This window comes from Porites lutea, chromosome 7, assembly GCF_958299795.1.
Source record: "Porites lutea chromosome 7, jaPorLute2.1, whole genome shotgun sequence".
Classification (NCBI taxonomy): Eukaryota; Metazoa; Cnidaria; class Anthozoa; order Scleractinia; family Poritidae; genus Porites; species Porites lutea.
Window position 1 is genome coordinate 3897014 of NC_133207.1, and position 16683 is coordinate 3913696.

General features: G+C 39.8%; 2 protein-coding genes across 2 annotated transcripts; one reads left to right on the forward strand and one right to left on the reverse strand.

The window, feature by feature from the left end:
* Window positions 1–151: 151 nt before the first annotated feature.
* Window positions 152–5052, reverse strand: LOC140942599 (protein YIPF4-like). Its single transcript, XM_073391520.1, has 5 exons — window positions 4724–5052; window positions 3815–3986; window positions 3096–3173; window positions 2540–2653; window positions 152–1136 (listed from the first exon to the last, which is right to left on the reverse strand). Exons 1-5 carry the CDS (start codon window positions 5014–5016, stop codon window positions 999–1001), a joined length of 795 nt encoding a protein of 264 aa, XP_073247621.1. The 5' UTR covers window positions 5017–5052; the 3' UTR covers window positions 152–998.
* LOC140942600 (uncharacterized) lies at window positions 4968–16138 on the forward strand. Its single transcript, XM_073391521.1, has 12 exons — window positions 4968–5763; window positions 6045–6164; window positions 6434–6557; window positions 7697–7834; window positions 8627–8836; window positions 9754–9935; window positions 10346–10442; window positions 11330–11754; window positions 12333–12999; window positions 13603–13639; window positions 14314–14500; window positions 15286–16138. The coding sequence occupies exons 1-11, from the start codon at window positions 5600–5602 to the stop codon at window positions 14490–14492; spliced, it is 2343 nt and encodes a 780-aa protein (XP_073247622.1). The 5' UTR covers window positions 4968–5599; the 3' UTR covers window positions 14493–14500; window positions 15286–16138.
* The last annotated feature ends 545 nt before the right edge of the window (window positions 16139–16683 follow it).

The window sequence follows — 16683 nt, forward strand, 5'->3', positions numbered from 1 at the left end:
GCGACTAAAGCCTTATATTATCATCGTGGTCCTTCTGAGTCGGTAGTGCATTAACATTTAGTACTTCCCAGAACATGATTCAGAGCCCGCAAAGCAGTTTCTTTACTAAGCTGGGGCCGTTTTGCAGGTATCCTGCGTGGCAAGCGTACAATGCCAAGAAAACCAAACTTTATTCCCATTTTATGTACACTCTTCACACATTAGTTAAGTTTCTAAATTCACAACCGGTCGGACATGACGCTAAGCCATAGTAGAATAGCGCGAAGCCCCAATACAAGAGCCTCAATTTAATCTAAGGATGGACTGAATTTGGTGAAAACCACATGGCATACACCTGTATATGCCTATACTTATTCTTGAAATACATATACAATAATTACCAGTAACTTTAAACAAAATACATATCTATTTCTAATTCTCTTAGTCTACAGTACTAAATGGCAAGACACATTGGACTGTACCTTTGGATTGGTAGCCTAGCAATCTAAGTTCTCTCATATCTGGGCCTTGAGTGACAAGTCCGACTGCAATGCAGGTTATTGGATCGGTTAACGAGTTAAAAAACCCACAAACGTAACGCGCAACCTCAACCACACGAAAAGTTAACTACATGGCACTTTCAAGCTTGTGGAGAAAGAGAAGAAATGAGAAATGTGTATAATTTCCTTGTTCCATAAGCGTGTAGCTGAATTAACTTTACTGTGGGTCAGCTTGCTTGTCTCTTAAATGGGCAAACAGACTGTTTTACAAGAGTGTACCGACTGTTGTGACCTTGAGTAAAAGCCGGGCTTGAGGTAACTTTGTTTTGATAGAAACTTCAAATCATTTTAAATGTAGATCCTGCTCTTATGCATATGAATGACACTGAGTTCTCCGCGGAAACAAAGTCACTGCCCCTCTACTGTCAAAGACTGGGTCAACAGCTTTGTAGATAACTGCAAATTGACCTATAAACCGTAAACTATTGGATCACATAATTTGAGTACATATTAGATACCTCATGCACCAGTATACAGAGAAAAGAAGTAGATATAGAGGAGTAATATTGGGTACATAAGTAAGAGTCTTTTGTTCTTGAGTTCATCTTGTATGAGGAGAGATCCTGCGCTGTATGATGCCCAAACCACACCAAACAGCTGAAATGGAAAAAACAATTAATGGATGTTACCATGATGATGCTTTCAACAAAAACAAATAATACAGTGAAACTTCTATTAAGAGGACACCTTTGGGACCTTCCCAAGTGTCCGCTTAATAGAGGGTGTCCGCTTAATAAGGGTTGTAAAAATTGCACAATGTTTGTTAATGATCAACACTCAATGGTTACTCTGAACTGTGATAAAGTTGCATGTTGCTAAAGAAGCTATCCAGAGTTTAAGTTCATTACCTTTCATTACCAACTTTAATTTGTTTGTAAATGCAAAAACATTAACTGATTTCAGTACGTATTTCAAGGACGTAATCCAACACTACTATTGTCAATTCTGTCTGGTGTCCGCTTAATAGAGGTTTTTAACAATAGAAATTAGCCAAATACAACTTATTTTAGTGTCCGTGTTCACTTAATAGAGGTGTCTGCAGAATAGGGGTTTGTTACAAAGGGAAATATCAGATGTTCCTTTTGGGACCCAGCTTAGTGTCCGCTAAACAGAGGTTGTCCCACTTAATTGGGGATCCACTTAATAGAGGTTTCACTGTATTGTGATTGTTCCCTGGGACAGGATATCTTAAGAAAGCATTATGAGAGTATAATGAAAAAAGAAGTTAACACTTTGAAACCAAGCTCTGTGCCTTCAGAGCTCACAGAATTTTAACATGTCATTATTGCGCCTCGCAAGATACAATGTAGGCCATTCACAGGAGAGCATCCCAGAACAAAGATAGCAACAGGTCGTTTTTGGGGCCTCAATGAGACCATCTATTTCTAGGTTCTTTGTTAAACCTCAACAGGGATAAACATTTCTTGCCCAGCATCTGAGACAACATGAATAAAGAACATATTTTTGTCTGAGATCATGACTGTGGGATTTATCTAAAAAGGCAAATGAGCTAACCACACAGCACACTGTGGTTGCTGGTCCAAAGTAGAGTTAAAGCACTAACTGAAGAGCAAGAAAACTAGGAGTGGCGGGGTACTCTGGATTTCAAGTGACAGGGATGATCGCAGAATCTCTCTGGGTTTGAAATTTTCAATTCTTGAATTTAATAGACTGGGCAGGAAAATTTGGCAAGTATTTGTGTGTGTGTGCATGTGGCTGGATTTAAGTAGTTTTGAGGGAATTCAAAAGAATCTGGAGATTTCTGGTAATGCTTACGTATCCTTGCCACATAGTTCTGCAAGTAAGGCACTAGGAAATTCTTGGAGCTGGGTTGAGTTTTGTTCCAGAGATTTTTTTAAACTTTTTTTTGGAAGCCTTAGGTTTTTTTCAAAGGTTGATTTTTGTTTCAATTTGAACAAAATCACTACCACTGGTTACAAGTTCAGCTGCAGCCTTGACAGAACAAGGAGTTTTTGTTTGAGCAAATTTCTGTTAATTACCTTGACACTGAAGCTAACCATGGGAAAATAATGGACCAAAGGCAGAGCGGCAGCAGTCAGAACAAGCGGAATAAGTGAGTAGCCAATCACTCCCAAGCACTGAGAGTAGTTTACCTGAAATGTAACAAAACTATTAAGTATATTTTGAATGGGTCTGTACCATAACATTGTGGGTAGTCTTCAAGCACCAAGTGTGGTAAACATCACTTTTCTCCAAACAACATAAAGCTAATTTGAGAAAGGTTGTCAGATAAAGTGCACATGACAAGCCCGAAAGGTATTGTGGGTGGTTTTGAGTTCTCTGTTTTTCAAAGAAATTTGAAAGAATGGCAAGAGAAGCCATGGACATGTGTCTGTGAGTGCTAAAGGAAAGCAACAAAAGCAGGTTCGACAGCTACAGTGTCAGGAACAGTGTATTGCGCACATCCCATATTACCTTTTGGGATTTGTTGCGTGCACATTTTTTCCGACAACCTTTCTCAAAATAGCAGTATATACATCTGGTATGGCATGAAACACCAGTGCTTTTATTTATTAATCAATTCTGAAAACTCACTTCTCCTCCCAGCACTCTGGCCAGCAAGAAAATAATAAGGGATCCCAGCAGCCATATTGTTATTATCCATGAGACAACCTGTTAAGTTAATAACTCAGTGGTCAGTACATTTATTCTATGCTCTGTTGTGTTGCCATGCCAGCTGATGCTTCAATGGATAAGCTAATTGCGAGCCTTGTTAAGGTCATGTATGCTATTATCTTAACTGACACCCCGTCTCTAAGCCTTTTCAGCCAAGGTAGAGCAAGAGAATTATGTCAATAAAATCAAAATAATGTACACCTACTGAGTGTAATAATATTGATCACTACTCTATGATGATATTGCCCCTTTTCTTATTATTAGGGAGCTTTAACAAACACGACAGCTACGGCTACCAAAACATCACTTGAAAAGTGAATTTGCACTGCCTAAAACTTTATCGCACTTGTTCCATCTCGTTTAATTCATCAAATGTTGGCAAACTTTTTTGGAGTTGAATTCTAAAGGACCCTATCGAAGTTTAAGTAAAGAAAAACAAAGTTGTTGTCTTGTGGTCCTGTCCTCAACAAAACATTAAATTACATGTAGGCACTTTCATGTCATAGTCGTGCAACGACGGCTAAAAAATGTACAAAAATGTGTCTCATGTATGAGTAAAGTTGTTGTCTTGCCACTCGAAACCCATTACTTTTTTAATGTTCTTGTTGCTTAAGTTGACAAAAAAATTATTGACTAACCTTAAATTGTCCCAACAATGCCAGCATTGCATATACAACCACAACAAACAAAGGGCCCCAGAAGTCTGGACTGTCTCTAAGCACATCTCTCTTGAATCCCAGTGATGGAATTGGAAACACAACACAACGCACCTTGTAGTAGATATCTTGCAAATCAATGTCAAGCTCTTCACTGGAAAAACACAGTAAATATTATTATGAGGTAATGCCAACAATATTACTTCTCAAGATGACAGAATATTGATGACACTATTATTGTTATCACACTCATGCATATAGGGACATATCCAACCTTAATGATTATTGTACACCTGGCCCCGGTTGTTCAAATGTTGGATAGCGCTATCCACCGGATAAATCACTATCCAGCAGATAAGTATTAGGGAAACGAATTGCACTATCCATTGGATAGATTTTTATCCTGTGGATAGCACTATCCAATGTTTGAACAACCGCGGCCTGGTTGTTGAAAAGGTGGATGACGCTATCAACTGGATAAATCACTATCCATGGGGCCTAGTATACCACAGAAATTCCACTGAAAATATTTTATGATGTAATTTGTAAAATGCAGTTATGTACAAGAAAAACTCTCTTTATTATTGTAAGTTCCATCCCTCAAAATGGACCCTACTCAATATTCCAGAGTAACATTCTTGTAACTAAAGACAGACTTTGTTAATTGGCTCCAGTTGTATTTCTCATTCTGATGAACAGTTGGTTTTGTAAGATTCCGCTGGTTTTGTACTTCTTTCAGTATGATTGCAGGAAAAAAGCATATTGAATAATTTGTCCGAAATCAATGTTTACGCTTATTAAACATTGCTCGGGTATGAGCTTCACAGAGATTTTCCCTTGCTCTTTCTTCTTCAAAGAAAAAAGTTAATTCCTGTTCAAAAGTGTACTTACAGCAGTGGCTTGTTAAAGTCGTCGCTACTTTCATCCACCTCTAAGAGCCAGTCGTAGTTTTTCTTGTTAAAAATTTGCGAATAGAAAGGAAATCTGTACCGAGGGCCTCCACTCGCGTCGTCTTTCCGACCGCTTTCCATGAATTCTTCCTGCGCCTCAATGGATCCAGAGTACATAGAGGCATCTTGACTCATTGGAGGACCAAACGAAAACTCGTCCACCGGTGGATCTACCTCCATATCCAAAGGAGGTTGTGAAGACGGAGAATACAGAGGAACTGACGTGGCCGCCATTTTGCTTCTACGTTTTCTTTTTCCTCAGTTTATCACCCCCAGTCTCCAAACATTTCAATCTTGCAGCGTTAAGACTGGGACGATCGCGTGGCGCGAAATTTTGTTCACTTTTGCTTGATGTGTCGGCTGATTTTGGTGAAAAAACTTTCTGTTTCCCTCGAAATGTAGCTTTATTAAGATGAGACAGCTTGATCGAGCGATGTAGGAACGCATAGAAGTGGTAAGCAGTGTTATACTGGGTCATATAATTAGGAAACTATGATCTTGGACCCAAGTAATGATAATGTTGATAATTCGCCTGCAGTTGTTGTTGAATCGAATTTGCGAATTTGTCACCCTCCATCAACTTGGAAATACGTTTGTTTCGATCAAGATCCTGCTCATATTATTAATTTTAAAGGAATTTATTCGAATATCTTTAAAATTGTGAATGCTTATTTGATTTCGCAGCCGAACTCTCCGCGCTTTCGTCGTCGTGTGATTAGATGTCGTCGCAATTTCAGTGATGTTTGGAGAGGATCGTCATAGGCCTTTTAACTTTCTTAGCAGTGGTAAAGATTGTTAGTATTGGCAAGAGTAAGAAATGGGAATCCAAGGCTTGCTTCCTCTGCTAAAGCCAATCCAAAAACCCGTTTCGATTGCTGAAGATTTTGCCGGTCAGGTTATTGCAGTGGACGCCTACTGCTGGTTACACAAGGGAGCTTATGGATGCGCCATGGAACTGGTAGAGGGAAAGAAAAGCTTTGTGTATGTAGCTGCTTTTCTCATTAATTTTAGTGACTCTGACATTTAAACATAACGGAAATCTGAAATCATTAACAGTCATTTAGTTGCTAGGATCGTTTGCCCCCCCCCCCTAGAATACTTTATTTAGGGCTCTCCAACACCCCCCCCCCCCACCCCCAAATAACTTCCAGTTCTGGTTAACGACAGATCTGAAAGACTTTGACTTCTTTGAAAATCCACAGTAATAGTTAAAGAAATGATTTTAGCGTGACTGCATTGTCATCCAACCATCTGTTTTTCAGATATGTCAACTATGTTTTGAAGCGTATCAACATGCTGCTACATTTTAATGTTAAGCCAATCTTAGTGTTTGATGGATCATACTTACCTTCCAAGGCAGGTCAAGAGGAACAACGAAGAAAGTAAGTATGTGACATTTCAAATATAAGGATCCAGAAAATATCCATGTATTTTGTTTTACTATTGTACTCGTTGCTCTCCCAGTTTCAACCTATCTTTGTGTCGTTTGTTGCCGTAGTATCTTTCTAGTGTTGCTGTTTCAAGGCCATGTCACTTGTCAGAAATGTACCCTTACAGGGCCCCCAGTGTTGATTGAAAAACTGGGGTGCAGCTGAATATTTTTTGCTATTCCCACACTTAAATTTCAGCCTCTTAATTTTCTATTTTCTAGGACAAGACAAGAAAACAAGGCCAAAGGTTTGGCCTTTTTGCGAGCTGGCAACAGACAACAGGCTTTAGAATGCTTTCAGAAGTGTGTTGATATCAGTCCAGAAATGGCTCTTGAAGTAATTAAGGTACTGGTGCTGTTATTTGTCTTTTTGATTGCTTTTGTATTCCTGGTACTGTCCACATAATCATGGTCTTCTTCTTCTAACAGTGTTTTTACTAGGGGGCAGTAACAGGTGATACACAGACATCTAATCTTAAAGGAGCGGTGTCACAAATTTTATAAAAATTCTGGCCATAGAAACTGCCACCATTTTGACAGAGTGAAACATAAAAATAATCTTACAAAACTTTAAAAGAAGTATTAACAACACAGCAGATACAAAAAAGTAGGCATAAATGTGCAAACTTGAATAACTTTTAAAAAAATGGATTAAAACTGTGGGTTTTTGAAGACTTGTTAGCCTAACAGTTTTTCAAAGTTCGTTGTTTTTGTTTGTAACATTTGATACAGTGCTTAACACTGTAAGTCCCAATAGTGACAATCATCAATTTTCTTTTAACAATATCCATACATTGTCAAGAGAAATTGTTACGATAATTAATCAAATGATCACCAAAGAGAAAATTCTTTGATCTATGATTAAACCCTCTCAACGTATCTCTAAGGAAATGTATGAATATCAGTGTGGAGAATTTGGTTGTGGATATTGGGGCTTAAAGGGTTAAGAAGAATTGACAATGCTAGTCCCATCTGCCACTTTAGATGTGGGAGGGAACCTTGCCCGAGTTTGCTTTTGCAAAGACTTCTGGGATTGTCATTGTAGATGCGCTAACCAGCTATTGGCCAATTTTTTCCCTGCCTCCAGTGACAGTCCCATAAGTCTTTTCGACAGTTACTTGGAACAGTTTCCTTCTCAATTCTAAAGTGGCAAATTCGTATCCGCTACTAGTGTATCTGAATAGATATCTGAAAAGCCCACATGGCCTGAGAAACATGCCTGGATAAAGCTGTAATTACCAGCAATACTGACAAGGGCTTAGCATTAGAGAGGTTTTAAAAGTTTCCTCTTCACTTTTCATTTACTGTTCATTATTTCTAACACATAAATATTTTTATTATTAGTTTCAAGCAATATTTTACCCATAAGAATTGTTTTTAACCATTTTTATCTGCTCATTTTCTATTTTGAGAAATTTTCAACTTGAATCTGACGTTTGCCGTTTTCTGTATACGTGAAGATAAAACTCTCTATTTTCTTTTTAGGAATGTAGGAAGAAAGGTGTAGACTGCATTGTAGCACCTTATGAGGCTGACGCTCAGCTGGCATATCTAATGAAAACTGGGATCACCTCTGCTGTTATATCTGAAGACTCAGATTTACTTGTATATGGATGCCAAAAGGTAGGTGACCTTATGTTTATGATACGCCCTACAAGTTATAGAGTTATTTTTGCTTAAGATTGCAATCAGTCTTTCTTTTGCTCGAAAATCTTTAAGCTAGTGCAGTACGTGAGTATGCGAGTGGCAAAGCCACAAGCAGTGAGGTGTTGGGCAAAAGGGAGACCGCTCGCAGTCTATTCTTCCTTGATTGTTATAAACCCAAACCTTAGTAATCTGTAGTTATCTGTTGCCTGACATTGGAAGGGGGGGGGGGGAGGGTGAGGTGTTCTCCTGGTAAATAAATTAGGGATGTATGGCATGCTTCCTGAATTTTGGACAAAAATAAGTGATTTTACCAACCTTTCTCAGACCTGAAGCATCTTTCTCAAAGACAAATGGTAAAAATAGATAAAACATCCCTGATCCCAGACTCTTACTTTATTTTAGAGCCAAACAGCTAAAAACCATACCTAATGTTAGACCATATGAGGTAAAAAACCACACCCTTCGGAGCCTCACATACCCATATAGCTGATGTGATAGACACAGAAGTGCTTGCATGCTAATCATAGAAAAGATATGTTTTTATTTTACTGTAATCTGTAATCTTGTGAGGGTTAGTATGGAAGGATTCGACCCTTCTTCCCTCCATACTTACCTTCACAGGTAAGAAGCACGGTGTACCTTTTTCGATGTTTTCTGTTGCAAACTACTCAATATCATCATCATTATCATCATCATCATCATTTGGCCCTTCTACTTTAGAGGAACCTTGTTGACTTTAATAAATGTGCATGTATTCTCGTTTTCCAGGTAATCTTCAAGATGGATGCCTATGGCCATGGTATGGCCATTGATTTAGCCGATCTTTCCAAGTTGACAGACCTTAAGCTGCATGAGTTCACCCAAGAAAAGTTCCGACACATGTGCATATTGTCGGGTTGCGATTATTTGCCTTCTGTCAAGGGGATTGGACTTCACAAGGCTTTGAAACTTCTGAGAAAATCATCTTCCGTTGAAAAGGTAGATGCTTTACCGGTTGAGAGTCCCGAAAGTGATGTTTTTCGACTGTGAAAGCATTGAGCTCTAGTTGCTCGGCGTTGGGTATCAAACGAAAACCGATTTTTTTTAATGAAAATAAAAAGTGGATTCGAATCCTGATTCCTAGGCAAGTGCTTAAGAATTTGGCTGATCAACAGTCTTAAAAAGAGTTGCGCAACTTGTAGCGTGTGTTTGTTGACTTTCAGTATCCTGTTTGACTCGAGCCTTCCCCAGAGTGCTGGCTGGACTCTAACGTAAATGTAGTGGCGAGATTCATTAAATTCCCTGATTGTACGATTCAGTCATCTCTTGTCCCCAAATCAAATGATAAGCTATTTAAAGGATTTTTTCACTAGAAACGTTGGCACGGTTATTTTTACTGAAGGAGATTAAACCCTCTCCCTATCGCAAAATGATAAAACTTCCAACATTTGATAACTTGTTTCCACTACTACAACATCGCTAAAACCCATGGTCCAATGACCACGGCTACCACGTTTTCCCGCCAAAATGACGCTGGCACACGTGAGCGCACTACTTAGTATGAGGGAGCTAAAAGCAAAGGCGTTTTTGAGCGACACGCGTCAACCAGACGTTAGCCATTTCAGTTCTCCTTTGATGTACCTTGATGCTGACAAATTTGTGTTGCTAAGTGACTTTACTCTCATAGAGAAGATTTAGCCAAAACTTTGGTCAGAATCACGGCCCAAGAATACAAAAAGGCTACTTCCCGTTTACCTGCGTCGCTCAAAAACGTCGTTGCCTGAAGTCCCTCGTCGTCGTAGTCCTCCTTCTCTTGGAATCTAAAGGTCTCTGTGGTCCTCTATTGACGAGAAGAGTTTAAGGCTTTTGTAAGGGCTTATTCATTGTCATGAACCATTCTATTTTATCTTTCCCAGGCGATACGATCCCTGAGACTAGACGCCAAGATGCAGGTCCCTGCAGACTATGAAAAGAGTTTCAAACAAGCAGACGAAACTTTTCTGTATCAGCTAGTTTTTGATCCCATCTCTAAGAAGCTGGTTTCATTGAACGAGCTACCAGAAGGCATAGAACTTGGTGATCTGGAGTTTGCTGGACCGTATCCTCGTATATCTTTTATGTAATATATAGATTTAGCCAAGGCTAAAAACGAAGCGTCCATTTATATACTTTTAATTACTTAAAACCAAAAAAATATAAACCAATCTGTTGTTTTATCTGAGATTCGATTTCCTTCGTGATTTAGTACTGAAACACTACATTATCTGTAAAAATTGTTACACTAGCTGCATGTTGTTAGTCGCGAACGAGAAGAACCAATTTCTTGTTTATTTTTCAGTGGGAGGGGGTGTTGGTGTTGAGAAGGGCTGTGGTGTGTATTTGGTATATAAGGATGAGGGACGAAGTCATTTTAGCTCGAGTTACTAAATTGTGTGTACCAGTCATGTGAATGTGTACAAATTTGTGGAGGCTTTGTGTTTGAATTGTTAGATCATTAACAGATGAAAGATTGATGTCTAGAGAGAAAGCGCTCGGAATTGCACTAGGTAACATCAACCCCATCACAGGGGAAGTGATAGCGAATTTCAGCCCGTGTAAAACCAAGGTATCGAATTCACTTCTCGATAATGACGAGACCGACTACGAATACGAGATTTTCTCAATTCTGAGTTGTGCTCGCGCGTGAACCAGCGTCATTTTGGCGGGAAAACGTGATAGGCGTCGTCATTCTACTACGAATTTTAGCAAAAATGTCGTAGTGGCACAAACAAGTTACCAAATGTTATAAGTTTTATCATTGTACGATCGGGAGAAGGCTTAACCTCCTTCAAGAAAGATAACAGTACTTAGGTTTCCAGTGAATCAAAAGTACAAGGAAGCTTTCCGGAGTGTCTGTTTTTTGAGAATACGCGAAAAAACTTTCATTCAAATCTCGTACTCGTAGTGGTCCTCGTCTTCGAATCTAAAGCTCTCTAATCTGCTCAATTCACTTGTAACCTGCGTAGCTTTCTTGCGCCCACTACTACTAAGCGCCTGCTACGCAGGCTATTCACTTGAAGTGTAGCAAACCCTTTGTTGCTTGCCTGTGATTGGTTTATTTTGTTCCCCGTTTTCCAGTGAAGACGAGTTTTTTCTTTAGTGTTCTATGATTGTACTGATCGGCTCTTGAGGCTTGAGATTTGGATAGTAGGAATTTATTTGATTCTTCAGCCATTTTAGTTCCGTTATCCCTGTTCATGTTGCTCAACAGGACCAAAAAAATCGCTTATCGAAGCGGAGATGACTTAAAAGCAACAAGTACTTTGAATAACCAAAGTTCCATAAAGTAGATGTGTTCGGACATCTTTTCGGAAACTGAAGACCGGCCCCTGTGGTTCTTTTCTCGTAAGCGACCACCTACCGTTAGCGACCACTAAGTCTTCGCATTTTGGGTGGTCGCTTATTGGAGTTTCGACGGTATCCAACACTTTCGATTCTGCTTTTTTTTTTCAGGTCTTAGATCTTGGGTCTGATGGTAAATCTGGTGACGACGTAGATATTGAATCCGATTCTCTCACCCCAGTCACCACGTCATCGTTTGGTCACTCGGTCATGAGCAAGAGAGGGAAAACTGGATACGACGTTCAGAAAAACCTCTCCGGACTGCTGCTTAATTCACAACAGTCTGTCAAAACAAAGAAGCCTTTCATGCCACCAGGCCAGAAAAGAAAAGCTGCAGAGGACGCTGTGGACGATGATTCACTCGTCAACATGTACACCGCTCTTAAGCCTAGGCCAATGTTAACACGGGCGCCATCAAACGTTGAACGCAAGGGATCAAGTACGCTGGGTCATGGCCTTAAGAGAGCAAAGTTCAAGAATCCATTTAAAGTCAATGGTCAAGATATGGAGTCAAAAGGCAAAACAGAATTCAGCAGGTAGGTGTGGCCAGTTTGGTCTAAAAGTAAGGAGCGTGCCCCTGGGTGCCCGGGCCCCTGGGTGCCGGGTGCCCGGGTCCCCGCCCACCCTTTCTTAGATTCGCTCGTGGAAGGGTATCACTTAGTGCGGTATGATCATCATCTGATCGCTAAATGAGGACATTTCACAGTTTTTCGTCTTCTCTGATCCACATCTAAACAGAAACATAGTGGATATATTTGTTTTATTCAATAATAATGGAGAAACTGGCCTCGCAGCACTGGATCGTGACTGTTCAGGGAAAGTCACCGAAAGTACCCTTTGCCTCTTTCTTGCTTGTAATCATCATCTGATAAACATTCTTTAAAGCTTTCACTTGTTTAATCCAGAGTAATCTTAGTTATTCTTAACATTTTTACACGTATGCGCCGTTTTGAACAAACTAAGAAAAGAATTCCTCGATCTCGTCAGTCGTGTGTCTGTATACCCAAATAGTCCGTAAGCAAAGAGCAATCTGAATCAAACGCGCGTAGTATTCACTGCAGTGTGTGGCAAGTTCTATTGGATTCATCTTGTTGTTGAACTTGTTTCTTAAAAGGTATTTTAATCTCGCTGGAAGCCCTGAACATAAGGAGCAAATCGGAGATAATGAGGTGACGAATTCGGAATGTCAAGATGAGGACGAGGCAAGCACTGTTAGTGCAGGGGATCCTGGGGCTGTACTTACTTTGTTAAAAGAAAACACGGCGGATGATTCTTGCGGTAACGAAGTGGGGAGCGGAAGTAACGATGAGGGCGATATTGAGGAAAACAAAGAGAATGAGTTTCATTCTTGTGAAGTGTCTTCCAGCCGTGAGCGTCTTTCAGTGAAAAAACTCGAGGGGAGTCAAGAAAGCGACTCGTCACAGAGAATCTCAGAGACTTCTTCAAAGCTACAGAAACAAAGTATTTTGAGAAACCACTCTTTAAATACTCAGACTGGAAACAAAAGCTTGGGCGAACTTTTTGGTTATAAACCAACTGTTAAAAAAAGAAGACTGGATGATTACAAGTCAGTTCCCTTACAAGAAATTGCGAATGAGAAAACTGGTATTCCTGTACCGCCGGTTGAGATTATAGATATTGACAGCGGATACTTGTCAGATACAGAGCAGAGTACGGATGGGGACACACCTACCCCTACACCGTCAGCTGTCGCGCACTTAACTCCACTCTCCTCGGGAAGAAGTTTGCCTCTTAGCCAAGGCAGCGCCGTTGGGACCAAGGTATGCTGTGTATTTTGTTTGTTCTAAAGATTCACACCTTTTTAACTGCTGTTATGACTGAATAGCAAATAAAATGATATGTGGGGAGAAAAGAACTCAGAAACATTCTTGACTGAGTTCCAGATGCGAATTAAACAGCCAAGATCTTCCAGACACTAGTCGGATGCTCTAACCACTAAGCTATCGAGAACTTTAATGATGAGCAGGTCATTTGTGGGCTGACACAACTAGCGCCTCGCGCAGTCACAGTATGTCAATTGATCACAAGAATTAACTGCATCACGTAGTGACATAAATACTCTCTGAGCAATAAATAATAGATAGAATGATATGTTTGAGGAGAAAAGAACTCTGAGTTCCAGATTCCGCAAACTAGTCAGGACTGAAGCATGATGATCTTTTATATATCTACCTCGCTATATCCATATCTACCTCCTTACATTCATTCTAACTCGATTAGACAGCAACCGTCGAACTGCGGTTATAAACCAAACACTGCAGACATTTCCCTTACAAGCCCATTGTACAGTGTCTTTGTATCTTTAAAAAATGTTTTGATTTGTACACAGGTTTTGCCTCTATTTCTTTTTCTCTTTTTTCTAGACAATGAAGAAACAGATTCGGCTGAATTCGAAACCAGGTACGACTATTGTACGTTCAAGAAATTATAAGGGGAATAGGTACAAGCTTTCGGCGCAATGATTTCTGGGATGGTTTTTGTGGAGAAGCGTTAGTTATGATTGGTTAATCGTTGCCTTGAATACCATCGACCAATCATAACTAACGCTTTTATCATCCCAGAAATCACTGCACCCAAAGCTTGTACCCATTCTCCGTAGAATTTCCGAAGTTCAATCTTCCTTACTTTGTTTAGAGACCCGTGAATTATCACAAAGAAGAATTCCGGTCCACTGGCCCGATAGGGAGATCACACAATCACTATGGCGAAGACAGCGAGAAAGTCGAAAAAACAATCTCAATCTGCGGGCATCACACTTTTTGGTACATTTCGTCGCCGTCGTCTTCGCTGCACGACTGCGACGTGAGAGGTCGGGATTTGACGATGGCTGTCACGTGTTTCCCGCCAAAATGACACTGTTACACTCGTGCACACTACTGAGTATTGAGAAAATCTCGTTGTCGTAGTCGTCCTCGTCTTTATGAAGGACGTAAACACAAGACGACGATTTCCACCTCCTTCTTCTTAACTTGGATACTGTCCTTAAGAATACAACACCAGAAAAATTCGCCTACAATTGCCGTTGTGATTGCGTAAGATTCTTAATGCCGACGATTGTTTGTTGATTCTTGCAGGAAGCCGCAGCACCGGTCTTGGCAGATGTCGTTCCATGGGAATGTCAAGACCAAAAAAGAAAGCACAGTCAGGTAGTTGCAATAAGGAAGCGCAAACTCCTACAGTTTCCTCGACATTGTTTAAGTATTTTGAATACGAGAAAAGAAAGGGACCCAAAGTGAATGAATTCACGCAATGATCATTCAGGTTAGTTACCGTTCCGCTGTCTTTAAAATTAATGTTTCTCTTATACAAATATACAATCGAACCTCAACTACAGCAGCCACGGGTTTTTTGTCCCATTCACTCCTCTTTTAATCTCTCGGATGTAACGGCCACTCTCTTTTGTGAAGAGACCCTCGACATTGGACAAAGTTCCTTCCGTACTCATTATTTCTGAGGCACCCAACGTCAATATTTCGGAAAACATCTGTTCGGAAGACGATTTGGGATCTAGAATTTTCCGAACAGTTGTTGTAAAATTTCTTGCTTGCCTGCCTCTCCTAGGATTTTTGAACATCTAAAAAATGGTATAATTGCCCATTTTTAACGGATTTTTACCCTAAAAAGGTCACCTAGAATTTTCGAGAGCCTTTTTTCTGGCTGAAATTTTCGAAAAGGTAAGTTTTCATCCCTATAATTTTCGGATCACTAGACTTTCAGCTAGGAAATCCGAACAGGCGAAAAATTTCTAGGGGATAAAAATCTGCCTATATCTACCGTTTAAATACTAATATACGTTTAACAATGCTATGTTTAAGTGGTTTGGAACTATATTCTCGTTGGGTGCCCCTGTTATTTGCACGTTGAAACAAGCTTTGTAGCCTCCATCTTAGTTGTCATGGGTTTGATCACAAAACGTCGGAACCAGTCCTCAACCCCTGGCTGTTCCAGTAAAAGTATTCATATTTAAGATTGTCAAATGCGATGAATACACCACGTGTGGAAAATGCATTCGTAGTGATATTGTTGTTGTTGTTTTTTGTTACCAGACTTGTTGACGGGAAATAAAACGACTAGAAATTCTCTCAGCTGACAAGTTATCGGTGATGGTTTTGACATTTGTTCATGGGCAACTGTGCAACAAGACGTAGGGAGTCTGTTTCAAGTCTGTTCAAGCCGATTGCAATTGATATCATTCGGATATCTGAATGTACCTGAATGACGGCATTAAAAGTGTAATGCATGGGATTTTATTTTTGTTGCTTATGTTCATCACGAGAAACACTTCTGACTATGCTGCTAAAATGGAGAATATGAATGGAGGAATGAAAAATGGGAACAAAATTGGGATGGCGATGGAAAATGTGAATTATTATATAAGAACTATACGTCGGGAGACATGGGAAATTAGACATTTTTTATGCTAAATAAAAGTTGGTAGACCATGGACAATAATCTGTTGTCAGATCTTATAATTACATTGCCTCAGGAATGTTCTTTCGTATTTTCCATTTCCAATTTCCAATTTCTCATGCCCATTTATTCTCGTCTTAGTAAGAGAGCTGAAGTAATTTTTACTGTAGATAGTATTGCAGTTGTGATGTTTGGAACGTTGAAGAACTAATCAATGTACAATTGAGTACCATATTTATTCCATTAAACGTCGCGGCGTTTGTGAAATTTTTAGCTTTTCCGATAAGGCGTGTATTCGTGTGCAGCGTTTAATCATAGGCGGCGTTTTATTCGAGGGCGGCGTTGAATCGAGTAAATAAAGTATATGTTTTATTTTCGGTTTCATTTTGATATGATAAATGACAGTCTAAAAAAATAGATGGAACATTTTTTAATTGAAAGAAATTATTTATCCTGATACTACAATGAAAATAAAGACAGTCAATGACATTTTACGTGTAAACGGTTCTTGACCAGTTCCAATTTTAGACATTTTACCGACCTTCCGTTCGAAACAAAAAGGTCCATTGCGGTCATGGACGTCTTTCGGAACGGAACGCCTCATTTCGGTACCGATCTAAAAAAAAACACAGTGTAAACGGTCGTGTAACCGTTTCCCAGGGACTCCCAAGTACCTTTCCTTAATTACAACACTTGTGTAAACAATCAGATTTCGTCCCGGGAAACGGTACTCCTTCTTACCTAAGCTGTTAGATCCGATTCTTTTTGCCGTGTAACCCCAATGACAGTAGCTGGACGAGTTAAGGGCTGTTTACATGGAGGGACTAGAAGTTTTTAGCATTAGCAAGGCGGAAATTGCAGAAGTTTCGGTCCGTGTGGTTAGTAACTAGAACTGAAGAGGCGGGAGACAATCACAAAAATGCAATTTGGACCCTTCTGTTCTCTTTACAGGCGTTAATAACTACCTTTCAGCAGAGTTATCATCATTATCTGCTCGTGATAACGCCAAACGAAAATCAAATGGTCGGCCTTTG

Coding starts and splice junctions, on each gene's coding strand:
- LOC140942600 (XM_073391521.1), top strand. CDS start 5,600: ATGGGAATCCAAGGCTTGCTTCCTCTGCTAAAGCCAATCCAAAAACCC. Junction 7,835..8,626: donor TTGTATATGGATGCCAAAAG/GTAGGTGACCTT, acceptor CTCGTTTTCCAG/GTAATCTTCAAGATGGATGC. Junction 10,443..11,329: donor TCAGCCCGTGTAAAACCAAG/GTATCGAATTCA, acceptor TTTTTTTTTCAG/GTCTTAGATCTTGGGTCTGA.
- LOC140942599 (XM_073391520.1), bottom strand. CDS start 5,016: ATGGCGGCCACGTCAGTTCCTCTGTATTCTCCGTCTTCACAACCTCCT. Junction 3,174..3,814: donor CATTGTTGGGACAATTTAAG/GTTAGTCAATAA, acceptor TTAACTTAACAG/GTTGTCTCATGGATAATAAC. Junction 2,654..3,095: donor CCAGAGTGCTGGGAGGAGAA/GTGAGTTTTCAG, acceptor GTTACATTTCAG/GTAAACTACTCTCAGTGCTT.